The 13745-nt window shown below is 39.7% G+C and overlaps 2 protein-coding genes across 3 annotated transcripts; both read right to left on the reverse strand.

Moving 5' to 3' along the window:
* Positions 1–2253: 2253 nt before the first annotated feature.
* On the reverse strand, positions 2254–3591 carry LOC126788509 (uncharacterized). 2 transcript variants are annotated; one of them, XM_050514508.1, is made up of 3 exons: positions 3405–3591; positions 3221–3324; positions 2254–2545 (listed from the first exon to the last, which is right to left on the reverse strand). In XM_050514508.1, the coding sequence occupies exons 1-3, from the start codon at positions 3557–3559 to the stop codon at positions 2538–2540; spliced, it is 267 nt and encodes an 88-aa protein (XP_050370465.1). In that variant the 5' UTR covers positions 3560–3591; the 3' UTR covers positions 2254–2537. The 2 variants fall into 2 exon arrangements, with proteins under 2 accessions (XP_050370465.1, XP_050370464.1); XM_050514507.1 differs by having other exon boundaries at positions 2254–2549.
* Positions 3592–3903: 312 nt separating this feature from the next.
* Positions 3904–9447, reverse strand: LOC126787787 (probable 2-carboxy-D-arabinitol-1-phosphatase). The gene is made up of 9 exons (XM_050513687.1): positions 9107–9447; positions 7063–7168; positions 6723–6939; positions 6509–6624; positions 6211–6309; positions 5153–5179; positions 4978–5076; positions 4732–4839; positions 3904–4427 (listed from the first exon to the last, which is right to left on the reverse strand). The coding sequence occupies exons 1-9, from the start codon at positions 9445–9447 to the stop codon at positions 4059–4061; spliced, it is 1482 nt and encodes a 493-aa protein (XP_050369644.1). The 3' UTR covers positions 3904–4058.
* Positions 9448–13745: the final 4298 nt, after the last annotated feature.

Raw genomic sequence — 13745 nt, forward strand, 5'->3', positions numbered from 1 at the left:
TAACTGTTCAATTACAAACTTCCTTCATTTGAGTTGGACACGGGAATTGCTCGACATGCAATTTCACAACCCAAGTGGCTAGAAAGATAGATCAGAGAGGATAACTACATTAGGCTGAAATGGATCAGTACAACTCACATGAGCAATTGCACCCAATTTGTTGTATAGGTTAGTGAAGAAATTGTTACACTTTCCAGCAATTCAATAGATTTGATTTCTAGAAAGAGCAGCAATTTCAGCTAGTTTGCTGTTGTGTAGCGACATGGACAGTGGCTTGTTGGCAGCAACCTTAAAAAAAAGGGTGAGTGAATAGTGACAGACCCAGCGCCCCAACATGTGGAATTGCTTAAGGGACATCCGATCAAACTGCGAGATTAATGCAGAATTATATGGAAAACGTTGGGGCTTGTAGTTCTAGAACTTTATTGTGTTGATGCGAGTAACTACAACGTTCTGAAGTTAAATCCTCCATACGGTCTTCCATTTGAAGCCACACCTTTGTATAGGCAACCTGGGTCGTCTCTTGAGGTCTAAGAACGAGAAAAGGAAACCTCCAACAATCAATCTCGTAGACGACAGTCTTTCTTGTCCAAAACTCAATCCTGAGTGTAAGGATTTGTGTGAAGGGAGACTGCCTTACTATAAGAGTACTGTTAATGATCATTCTCTCAGCCTTTCATTCAGAAGAAAAAAAAAATACGAATCTCTGCAGAAAATTAGAATTGAAATGACACAGGACTAGGGGGATCCTTTTAACTGCTTAAAGCGAAAGGAATGAACACCTCTGGTATCTCCAAACAGCTAGTCAACCAAATTCTCATATCTATTTTTCACTCCACCATCATTTTAGCAATGCCTTCATCCTAAATAAGGAGGTAGGTGGTTTTGCTACAAAAGAATTCCTTCTAGTTACTGTAAAAGAGTAACAGATATTTCGGCTCATAGCCAACTCATGGAAACCACATTCACTTTCAAGTAAATGAATCACCAACAAAGAATGATCCACTGGATCAGATCCAGACAGAGAGAGCAAGATTCTCATAAAGACTTAATGGTGATCTGTAAACCAAACCAAATGACTTAAGCGTGAATAATCCATAAGGGATGAGACCTAGCAAATAGGAAGCTTGTGGAGCATCATTGAAAATATACCATAAACTTTCAAACTAATCATAGCTAATCATAGTAAACAAGTGAAAGGTGTTCAAGACTTTATTAAAACTGTTAAGAAACAACTGATCCTCACTTAAGTTGAAATATATAGGAAACAAGTTAACTAAAACCAGTAAATGTGTCTCCAATTGTGCATCATCATGAAAATTTCTGACACTAAATAAGATGACCAAGAAAGTTGAAACTTAGAACTAACTACATTTCAACTCTAAGACAATCCTAATGTTTTCTTCTCAGGAAGCAGCTTAAAGCCTTGTAAGACCTCCAAAATGATAGGTTTTGGAATATATTGGAAAACTTGGTAACTCAAGCCAGTGAATGTGTCTGCAACTCTGCATCATTATGAAGATTTCTAACACTAAATAAGATGATAAAAAAATTGAAACTTAGAATTAACTACATTTCAACTCTAAGACAGTCCTTATGTGTTATTTCAGGAAGCAGCTTAAAGCCTTGTAAGACCTATCATTTTCCAAACACAACTTTGCTGGCATGATTACTTCATAACTTGACCTTTTAATTGTGTATTTACTACTACGCAAAAAACGGTAAACATGTGACAGTTCTCCTTTAAGAAGCTGTCACTCTGACATTTAAGAAAACAATTGTGTGAAAGGATAGTGGATTTTTAATATCACCTACTTTGGCATTGATTTTTTTAAATCCCGTAACAAACTGAACGACTCAAATAGCAAAACTATTTGATTATAATGTAAGAAACTTAAGAACACAAAACTAATATAGTCATGTACCTACCAACATCTTTTATCATTGTTTTTAGTATCAAACATGAGATAGTGACAAGGTCTCAGACGCTCAGGGTTCTTTGACTTCTTTCCATATCATAAGGACTTAATATAATTTTACTATTTCAAACTTTTATGACAAAATAGTGAAATACCAAACTAATTATAATATTGAACCAGCACAAAAAATGTAATATCCTAAGCTGATTGCTACGGATAATATTGGTGCCTGATTAGTGAAGCAATGGAAGGCCAACTATTATGATTCCATCACGATCTTCCCGTATTTATCCCCCCCCTCCCCCCCAAATCTTTTGTCATTTTATCCATTATTCTTTACTTTGATACAACTGATTTGACAAGTCATACGACATCACTTGAAAAAAAGTAAACATCATCTCACTCATGAGTGTAAACTTTAATTCACCATGTAAAAAGTACAAGGAATATGAAGACATGCCAAAAGATTTTCTATATAATTTAAGCAAACATGTTCAGAAGTTAACCTTGAAAGACAAGCGTTCTCATTTTCCAAAAGAACATATCAGCGAACTCATGAACAACAGAAGAACTCTTCTATCTCTGCGAGCACTCACTCTTAGATAGGACTGAGATAGTTCACAAATCTACCTGTCCCAGGGCAAAGAAGAACATACTACAGATCATGTAACTCTCAAGAAAGAGCTAAGGATATTCATAAGCAAGTAATCTAAACCACAAATATACATGTCAGAGCATAAAGCAGGTACCATTGCTAAACTGTCCCATTTCAGAACAAGTAATTTGATGAGAAATTGATCATCACTAGAATAGACGACACATATTTGCCCAAAAAACACCGTCAAGCTTAGTCTTTCCTCATATTCATTGCTTAAACCGCTGTCCCCTCTACAACTTTGAACAAAACAATCCATACCTCATTTACCGTTGACTCATTCTCTATTTTTTCTTTATAAAGGCTGAAAGTAAAGGTAAAGCGGAGAGCAGTTTGTTCAAACACATAGACAACACGAAAGCACAGAGCCCAGACGCCCTCAAAAACATTTCCCACAGTTCTCACACAGATGCCTAACTATAAAAGTAGGCACTGCCAACATCCGAAATGTTGTCAGTTTGTCACTCTTAATCTAATAAAACTAAGACACGTTTCACATTATTGTTACTAACCACGCGTTTCGATGACTCAATCGACCCGGTAAGTTAACAGCTAAACATAACTACTTCAAACACAACCATCACAACTGTTCTAAATTGACATCCTATGTAACAATTTAGTAAAACACCAAAATAGAAGCACTGACCTTCGGAGGAGGAGGCAGCAAGATTTGGGAGCTTAGAAACAAGGCAAGCAGCAGCGATGGAGCTGTGGAGGGGTTGAAGCGAGCTCAATTCTCTTCGCAACAGCCTTGTAATCACCAAAACACACAAAGACAGATCGTTACACTAATTCATATTCATCTCTACTCACAAGAGATTGAGTGGTACCTCAAAGTGGGACAACGAGGCGCGGAATTGGAGCGAATCGAAGGAAGGCACGTGGTTCTTGATATTCTAGGAGGTGTTGTTGTCGTCGTCGTCGTCGTCGCTGCTCTGCAAAACGCCCGGAGAGTAGTGGCTCTTCCGGCAACTGAGGCTGACATTGTGCGTCTTTTAGAACCCTAAAACCTCTGTAAAGCCCTTTTCTCACTATTGTAATGATTTTGTGTTCACCCTCGTTTCTACTCCCCCTATATACGTGTCATTTTTACACGGCAGAGCAATTCACCGGTAACAAGCTGACGTGTCACAGTTATTATTTTCTTACCTTGTGTCTAAACAAAGCCGCTGAGCCAGACTTAAGGGTTAGTTTGGTATTGAGTTTTGAGGAAAAGAAACCCTTATATTTGACTCATCACGATAACTTTTCTGTTTGGTAAGTGTTTTGTAATCTGTTTACTTGTAAAATTTAATCTAAATAACCACGATTTTAAAAAAGCATACGAGTTCAACACCGGTAACAATTACAACAATAAGAACTACAAACTAAATTCCTAATGTACATGGTTTAAAGTAATTCCATTTCTTTTTATATCATACATCAATACAGTAGGATCAATTACGCCTGTTTCTATACTGCAGTAGTTGATAACAAGAATGATTTTATTTATCGTATAATGTTGATGTGGTTATAGGTACTGACCATCTCCCCAAATGGGCAGTATAGTTTATGCACCGAATAACACCTCTCCCGCTAGGACCATCAGGAAAATCAATAATACTGATACTTCCTGCGTCAAGATGAAACGATCCCAGCCATTCTTTTGTCAAATTCAGGCAGTGCCCCAGCAGTGATATGTGCAATGCAGGGTGACCGACTGCAACAACAACTTTTTCCGGTGCTGCTTCATCAGCTACTTCTTCTAGCAGAGACTGCCAGGCCATTTCAGAATGATCCCACAAAGCTTCCACAACTCTATCCGCACATCCATTAGGCCAACCAGGCTGAAGAGGTGGAATTACCGTTCCATTCTGGAAAAAAGAGATGAGAAGAAACTTAGGAGAGATAATCAACCAAATAGTGTGAGAAGATATATGTTATCAAACTAGCTTGTTCACAGCCTGATGGACCCTGTTGCACTTTTAGGTAACAAAGAGGTCACATGCATGCATGTTTCATGGTAGTTGCTCAGCCGTTCTGTAGTTTGGGACAAATTCAAGCAGATTTATTCATCTCTATCAACTCAGTTATGACTTAGGTTACTCAGTTTGAATAAAGCCCCTTGCATCTAAGTAAGATATGCAGTATGCTCAAAGATGGTTTTATGGAACTTGCCTCATTTGACTTCTGAAGAATCTTTTCAACATCAAGGTTCTCCATCTGCTTCATCTCCACACAGCGTGGCACGGAGTCAGCTCCCAAGCAATCTGCAGCTTCTTGTACCTACAACAGGTTTTAAAAATTTAAGAACTCTTTCAAACAAATGATGTGGATCTCCAATACACGATGAAAAATTATTTGGAAACTATGAATACATTTTTTACATACTGAGAGAGCTTAGAGCATCTAGAATGAGCTTACTCTGGAGATGGCAACTGCTGTTTCAATACAAGCTTCCTTAGGACTGCTAACTATAGAGTTCACTCTCAAATCAAGAAGTAACTCAGCAATTTTCTGGGCCTGTGATAATCCACAAAAGAACATCAAATTCAAATCAACAATAAGGGGAAAAACACTTAAAAAGTAGATACCATACCTTTATAACCCCAAGCATGTCCATTGGCTGTTCACCAAAAGACGAAAAAACATGTTAATCATGGAACCTGATAATTTAGACCTATATCTATAAGTATTTCCAGATATGGTTGGCATGCACAATTTTGTTATCCTGTGTCTCAAAATGATAACTCACATGTGAACTATTCCAAGTCCTATAGGACTCTTACACTTTCCAGTTCAACCATCATATTGCCTTATCTAGTTGCTTTGTAAAATAGCATTTCAAATCTCAGTTAACATAAATCTGGCCAAGAAGCATTATTTTTCATTACTACGGCCAATTCAGATAGGCTTCCAACTTAATTAGAAGCTCCCTACCGTCACAAATTGCAAACAGGAAGCAAGAAGTATCACTTCTTTCTTTACATTACAATCCAACCGCTAACCAAATTGAACCAATCAGTTTATTCAAAGTTGGGAAGATGATGCAGCACAGTAGCTGCTTAGGAACCTAGATCACAAGCTCTAAGAACTGTAGGTTAAGCACACACTAATTTTAGGATTCACTCCCAGGCTTCACACCTTAGTCTAGGCTTCACACCCAAAACACTATAATTTGGGAATCTCTCCCAGGTTTCTCACCTTAATCCTATCACAGGAAAATTCAGTAAACACTGATATTCTTATTCAACATAGCATATCTCAGCCCATTGGCTTTTACATTTATTTATACTAGGTTCTATAACTGACACTAACTAGCTTTTAAGACTCTTTAGGACTCTTGAAATTCAGAAACTGAAACATAAAAGACCTAATAAATAAAAACTTAATACTCCTAAACTGAACAGAAACAAAAAGACACAAGTAAACTCTTGAATTAACACTAAGCCTAAAAACTCTTTGGATTAGACTTCTTCTCAGCTGCTAATTAAAATCCTGAGATCAATTAATCAACCATAAAGAAAGGTAGTGATCAGCTGCTCTATTTTTTCATCTCTTCCATTCATAAACCTTGAAAGGGTTGGCATGATGTCCTCATCAGAATACTATAACCAAAATTTTGCAAGGCACTTTTTAAAAATCTTTGTGTGATACCTCAGCATTCAACTGTGTGGATCCCTGACAGACAAGTACAATCCGCTTACTAGCTTTCCTTCCTCCTGAACTTCCAGCTTCAACAGGTGAACTTGGGGTCTGCACTAAAATGGAATACCATTTAGAGTTCAGCTTATCCAGTTACAAAACCTTCATAAATGATATACTTAAACAGAGGGAGGGGGATTTGTGTGTGTGTGTGTGTGTGGGGGGGGGGGGGGGGGGGGGTGGAGAAAGAGAGAGACAGACATACCGTCTAGTAATAACAATACGGAGGTAGTAGAAAGATGCGTGATACCTGGTTAAGACGATTGAGGCAAATATAAGGTGATCCGTCATCACGTGGATTGAAGTCCAGCACGCTTACACCACAATTGCTCTGAAGTAAAGTCCTGAAATACTCCGTCCCCAATCCTGAATATTTATCCAAGGAAGAGTTCTTTAGTGAAAAGGAACATCTATGTTAGAAAACACAATTCAGGCAAACCTCTAAACAGAGAACAGAAAAATACCAATGGCTGTTGCAAGGAGAGCCTGATTAACAGCATTATGAGCAACCACAAGAACAGACCTGCTTTCATGCAACAGTATACTGGTCCAGCAGCTCCTAGCACGTTCCCATAGCTCTCTCACTGGATAATGATCATCAATACAAAAGTTTGGTGCATCTACCTGCCATTTCTGATAAGCTGCACCAAACTTTTGCTTTCCCTCATGCTTCAAGAGGCCCTTCAATCAGAAAAATTGGATTAACAAACACAAAAATAAATTCAGCTCTTTGTTTTGGTACAAATGCAGCTGAAGGTGACTCAAGTACACAATCAGTAAAGGAAAATAAGAAATTGAACTCACTTGAAATGAATACAAGTCGATTTCCCTCAAATCAAAATCAAAAATCATTTCCTCTCCGCGAGTGTCCCATATAATTTCAGCTGTTCTCTTTGACCGTGCCAAGGGACTGCAAAATACAACAGAAATCAGCCCCGAACAGTCTTCTCAATAGTGTAGCTTCCCACACCACTACAGAGCCCAACATTACATTTAACTTAAACTGGAGGTTGTTGAATTTAAACTCAGCATCTCAGACTCTTAATTTTATATTTTTACTAGTTAATTATCAATTTATCATTAAGACTTGGAACAATAAAAAAGACAGGTCATTGCTTTGCTCGCTTAATTGTACCCACAGTAGTATGAATCTAATATGCTAATGCACCGGAGAAATCCCTCAACAGGAAGAATTTGCATTCGACATTGATTATAGCTGCATACACTCTCCTCCTACATTATACAAGTCTAATGCACCGGAGAAATCCCTCAACAGGGAAAAGTCGCATACGGAATTGAGTATAGCTGCACACACTCTCTTCCTACATTATACTACTCACTAAAACATTGATAGCCAAAGTTGTAATTCACAAGAGTTTTATTATATTATTGTTTTCAGCCTAAAACCTAAAACCCCAGTTCTATTGTTTTCAGCCTATAACCTAAAACTCCAGTCACATTAACTTCAAACTACCCTAATTATGAGGCTGATTATACTAATACATGATATAAACTAAGAGTGATTATAGCAGCCTTACCTTCTCTGAACCTATAACTGATGAAGAGTCCAGAGAATGAGAGCAAGAAAAACTATACACACACTTCCAAAAGTTAACAAAATGGATAGTATATAAAAGGCTAAAAGAACACAAATCATCTCTCCGGTGATTCACAATGTTAATAATCTCCGTTGAACTTTATGGTTCGATCCAATTTGAAATCCAACTAATGGGGAAATTCCGAAGGAATGACAAACGGAAAGGAATTATAAGTTTTGAACTGACATTGGCAACAATTCTCATTAAAACTTTAAAGACCAAAAGTTAACATTGTGAATTAAACCTTGCCGCATGATATATTCACGACTTTTGGCCTACTTTAGAATTGTTCATGCACTACATATATTGAGACTGTATTCAGCTGCTGGAATGCAAATGTTCAACTAAAAGTTAGTGCCTATAATAACAAAGAGAAAAGGAAGATAGCAGCACTCATGCATTCAAAGGTTATAAGATCCAACCAATAGTGAAAAGGCATTAGAATATCAAGCAATGGGCTCTGATATACCTTAGCAGTCAGTATGGAATCATACATATTAATAAACATAGTTTTAGCAAGGAAATCAAACTGTTCATTTGGCCTGATAGACTGATTCACAACATCATCAACTCCAATCTATCATAGCCAAAATAACCAGTCCATTGGCATAGAAATGTCACGTTGACATCAAGGTACATATGCATGCTTTGATGGATACAGATCTAAAAACATTTCGACAGCCAAATATTAAAGCTAACTATAACAAAATTCCAGAATTCAAAATCGACGCACTTTGCCCTTGAACTCTGAAACTGACCCAAAGACACAGAGAATTGAACTCTCATCATCCATAAAATTGCAAGATATATCCAATCAAGTCCATCCCCACCTTAGCACAAAAAGGAACACTAGCTATACCATATCGAAAACCATCTCCCACGTCTGCGCAGCTCAATCATCATCTCATTCCCCACATTTTCCCCACGACAAATTTTGATTCCCACTCTTCCTATCATCTAATCCACCTTAGCCCCATTACCCCTATTTTATCTAAGACTCCCAAAGACACAAACTTTAGAGCCGAGAACAAGCGAAATCGAACATCCATGGCAATAGAGCTAGTTATATATAAAAATGTATTCTTTATGTCTCTGAACATAAGAAACCCAAAATGTACATTAAATGAAATCAGATGAATAAAACTCGAAACTGACAAAAGCATCATACACCCACTTCAGGAAACAAGTTATTAAACCACTTAAACTCAAGATTGATTCATATGATCCTAACAATGCAACAGTTTCACAACCTGGCGAAGCAGACGTCGAAGGTGTCAGCGATGAGCATTTGGCGGGAAGTGTGGGCCTGAGCCTCGCCTTTCTCGGTGAGCACTGAGAAATTGGAGCTGCCTTGGATCCTACCTTCCGCGTTCCACGTGCTCTGCCCGTGCCTCACCAGCACCACTCTCTTCGCCGCCTTCAAAGCCGGGAGCGGCGGCGGCGACGGGGAGAGCTCGTCTTGAAGGGCGGAAGAGCATCGCGGGGTACTGAAGTGAATGGTAGGGCTTGGCCGGGTTGGGAGAGACGGAGGGAAGAAGAAGAAGAAGAGGGTGGAGTTTGTGTGGAGAAGAAGAGGAGTGACTGAGAGCATTGTTTGTTTTCAGTATTTGGCGCTAGGAAATTGGAATATATATGATGGGGGTTTTTGTATGTCATGCCACTCATTCGTATTTTTGCCTAAAAATCTGATCAAGCCCACGTGCGTACGATTGAAAATGGGCAGTAGAAACTAGAAAGTGAGGGAAAGATATAATGTCTGTAATGTCTCTGAATCGTGTAAACTTGGAATTTAACCAAGCATGTTAAGTTGGTTATGGTTGAGCAGATAGACATTGTGCGAGCTTGTAAAGCGTCGCCCAAGACAAGAAGTTTGATCTCTGACTGAGCGGGCGAGCCATAGCCCAACCAAGTGTCACACATGTCACGTTTTAAAACGCCAGTGTCACATATTTTTTGGAATTAAATAGAAGCCGAGTGTCGATGCCATATTTTTACTTCTCTCACCTTAAAGTCTCTCACTTTCGATCCAAAATATATCTACTATACCCAAGAGTAGATAAAAACACGGCAATTGAAACGTTCCTAAGTGTCACACGGGCACAGTCGATACTCAAACTTTTTCCCTATGTGATGGCGTTAAGCAGCCTACACTACCTAACCAGCCTACCCACTTCTCTCATTCAATTGTCTATTGCACAGCGAAAACTATCTAACAAGCGACAATAAGCATACAAGCCACACGCACACAAACAACACAAGTGTTTACGGGAGTCCGCTCCCAACCTTTAACTCATTAAAGGATCAAGAAGATTACAACGAGTACAAAGAGTGCTTTCAGCCTTAGTCTACCCAAACCCAATCTGCCTAGCAACTCACTTAGTACGCCTACATTAATCACTCAACCTAAGGGTACAATGAGGATACAATGAGACTTACAGCCTTCGCATTTCTAACATGCCCTATCTGCCTAGCTCTCTATTGTGTTTCCCTCACCCTTACAATTGTTCTCTCCTTGCTTGTGTTCTCACAGTCTCTCGATTGTGATTCCCCTTCTCGGTCTACCAATGACAACCCCATTGGCCTAGGTTATGTTGCACTGCATTTGTGCATGGCGGTTGACACCCCCAACCACCCTAGGGTGATGTGGCAGCCTGCATGCTTGCCAAGCAAGCCTTGTAACTCCCTTGACACAGCCCATTGATTTCCCCTACCTTGCATGAGTAACTGTTGTCCTATCTTCAAGATTGAGTCGCCACCTTGCATGAGTAACCACCCACTAACTTGGATAACTGGCCACTGCTTTGGTAACTGTCTTGGATAACTGCCCACTACTTGGTAACTTTCATGGCTGCTTGATAACTGCCCACTGCATGCTTGGTAACTGCCACTACATGGGAACTGCTCAGTAACTGCCGTGTTGAGTCATGCATTCCCCTGCACGCCAAGTGTCGCAGCCTCTGTTGTCGACCTGCATGCACGCTGCGCGCGCGCATGCTTGCTTGCTTGCTGCCTGTGCTTGCCTGCCACTGTGCCCTTCCATGCGTGCTGCTGTCTTGCATCCACGCCTGTGATCAGTGCTAGCGAGGTTAATATCTAGCCTATAGGTCTGCCTGCTCCGTGCTAGCGAGGCTAACATCCAGCCACTGCATGCCTAGTGCTTGCTGAGATCTGCTGGCGAGGCTAATCTCCCTGTCGTGTCAGATCTGCCCACTTCCTTGCTGGCGAGGCTAATATCCAGCCTACAGGTCTGCTAGCGAGGCTAATCTGCCCGCATCTGCTAGCGAGGCTAATCTCCAGCCCAGCCCTTGCACTTGTCTCTGCATCTGCCTTGCATGCTGGCGAGGCTAATATGCCTGCATCTTTCGAGGCTAATAACTCCGCATCATTTGCATTGCTTAGCACCTGACTCCGTGCTTGTAAGGCTCCTGCTAGTGAGGCTAATACGCAGCCAATCACTGTGCTAGCGAGGCTAATACCTCCGCTACTGATCTGCCTTGCTTCTTGCATGCAATCCTTACATGCGTGAGCCTCGCTGAGGCACGGCCCAAGGCTCATGCCATGCCCAGCCTATCAGGCTCTAAGGTTGTAACACTAAGCTTCCTTAATGGATATGCTACTAAAATCATCATACTTTGCAAGCGTTATTAAAGCATGTAAATTACTGTATCATCTCAAATCGAAAGAAGATTGTTGCAATTATTTTTGAAGCATGTAAAGTATCTATTTGCTCAAATCTAAAGAGAAAATTTGCCGATTTGCCGCGACAGAGTATGTTGGAGTTGTCCAAGCATATATGACGCTGCTCTGCTTGTAATAGACTTCTCAGTAGTCGATTGGTTGCTTGGCTTTGCATGCACAAGTGATGCCGGTTTGATAATATGCGAGAGATAGCCAAGTGTGACTTTGTTGGAGATGAGAGATCTCACATCTAAGAAGTGACAAATAAAATAAAACTTATAAGTAAGTTGATAATACCCAATTGTACGATGCCTTTTGTGATTAAAACCCAATACCTGTGAGGTGGCTAAGTTGGGACAATATCGGTACAGTTGGTCCACGGGTCACGCTTGTCGTTGTTTAACATGGTATCAGAGCGGGTCCCTCTCCAGTCGCGCCTCCAATCTGTTGTGGTCCCGAGTTGGGTGCCACTTTATCATGGGCCCAAAATGGATGTCATTATCATGTCATGAGAGAGTTTCCGATTGGATGGTCACCAAGTGTCGTTGGTTACTGGACCTTGGTTGATTTCGTCACAGTATGTGGGATGTTAATCTGTCACGTGTAGACCTAAAAATTAGGTTGCACGTGAGAGGGCGTGTTGGAGATGAGATATCTCACATCTAAGAAGTGACAAATAAAATAAAGCTTATAAGTGAGTGGATAATACCCAATTGTTCCGAGATCTTTTGTGATTAAAACCCAACACATGTGAGATGGCTAAGTTGGGACAATATCAGTACAGTTAGTTTATGGGTCACGCTTGTCGCTGTTTAACAGACTTGATATAAAATTTAGAACTTAGAGGAATGTAAAGCTCATTGCCATCTATCCTGCTACGATACACCACCTCCCCTCCATCCAACCTAACACATGAGCCCGGATGAGTACATGCATACCTTCAGTCTGGGATCAAGGCCGAAGTTTGGGGTTGCACAGAAGCTGTTCGACGAAATGCGTGTGAGAGTGTAAAACACTTTGGTGGCTGGGTATTGCGTGTGTAGCAGGGTGTTTGAGGCAATCGTTGTTGTTCGGAGACAAGACTTTGTTTTCCTGGTCGACGATGATCAGTGCCAAGGCCAAGTTGGGTGATTTGGACTGTATTTGCTGTTACTTCAAAATTGATAACAAGCGTCAGATTCTAACCCTCAAATCATACGTAGTAACGTACGTGAAGATCCAAGAAGCGATCGTCAAATCCGTATATGATACTCATACCGATATTCAACATGGAAAATTCAACTGCTTTGTGTTTTTGATGAGGCTGCTTCTACATTCAGAAATAGGGTGTTGGTTGCTGGTATGCGTGCATGTCTTTTTCTTAACTGTTTGTTATTTTTATCAGTTGCCTTGATATTTTATTTTTATTTTGTGTCTTTGTGCCTCTCTGGAAGTATTTATGTGTTCCTTTTTATGATATATCATATCGCTCCACTAGGTAAGCACCCTCATCACTTCTGCTTTTTCAAATTCTCTCTTCCCTTTTTTTCACTCTTATTACCTATGATTTTATTTCTGCAATTTCTTCTGGGCATTTCTGATTTAGCTCTTTAATTCAGTTTTTGAATGGTTGTTTAGGATATCTACTTTCTTATTTGACTTCTTGAGCTGCTAATGAACTTTCATTTCTTTGATTGCTAAGAACCATTAGCCATTTTTATGTATGAGGATTACGCTGTTTGAATGTGAAATGGGTTCATTGTTACTTTGATTAGGTTCTCATTTTTCTTTATCCGGATTGAGGTTTGAATCTTTGTACTTTTGGGGTTTCAATTCGGTCTCCTTGGGTTTTGATATGTGAAATTGAAACTAATGAATTGGGGATTGACTCTTAATTGGATGTAGAAGTGTTCAAGTCTAACACATTGTTACCGTGTTCTTGTTTTTTGGCTTTTCAGATTGGGGAAATCTTTGCAAATGATTGGGTTTCACTTTAAAGGTAATGGCTATCAAGAATTTTTTCCTCTGTTGATTTCACTATCATTTTTCTTATGACAATTTTGGAATTTTTGTTTATGGTAAGGTTGAAGAGCCTTAGATTATGAATTAATTTGCCTACAATTGTGGGTTCATGCTGTATTGTATTTATATGATTATGGGTTGGGTAATGATGTGGTTATGAGTTGTCAGCAAAAAGTTATAGGAATAAGTGGGGAGTAATCTGAGTGAATA

The sequence above is a fragment of the Argentina anserina genome, chromosome 3 (genome assembly GCF_933775445.1).
Source record: "Argentina anserina chromosome 3, drPotAnse1.1, whole genome shotgun sequence".
Taxonomy (NCBI): domain Eukaryota; kingdom Viridiplantae; phylum Streptophyta; class Magnoliopsida; order Rosales; family Rosaceae; genus Argentina; species Argentina anserina.

Excerpts from the sequence above, each read along its gene's own strand:
- LOC126788509 (XM_050514507.1), bottom strand. The coding sequence starts at position 3,559 with ATGTCAGCCTCAGTTGCCGGAAGAGCCACTACTCTCCGGGCGTTTTGC. Across the intron at positions 3,325-3,404 it reads CCTCGTTGTCCCACTTTGAG|GCTGTTGCGAAGAGAATTGA; the intron begins GTACCACTCAAT and ends GGTGATTACAAG. Across the intron at positions 2,550-3,220 it reads TGCTGCCTCCTCCTCCGAAG|GTAGATTTGTGAACTATCTC; the intron begins GTCAGTGCTTCT and ends GCCCTGGGACAG.
- LOC126787787 (XM_050513687.1), bottom strand. The coding sequence starts at position 9,447 with ATGCTCTCAGTCACTCCTCTTCTTCTCCACACAAACTCCACCCTCTTC. Across the intron at positions 7,169-9,106 it reads TTCGACGTCTGCTTCGCCAG|TCCCTTGGCACGGTCAAAGA; the intron begins GTTGTGAAACTG and ends TGTATTTTGCAG. Across the intron at positions 6,310-6,508 it reads GCCTCAATCGTCTTAACCAG|ACCCCAAGTTCACCTGTTGA; the intron begins GTATCACGCATC and ends ATTTTAGTGCAG.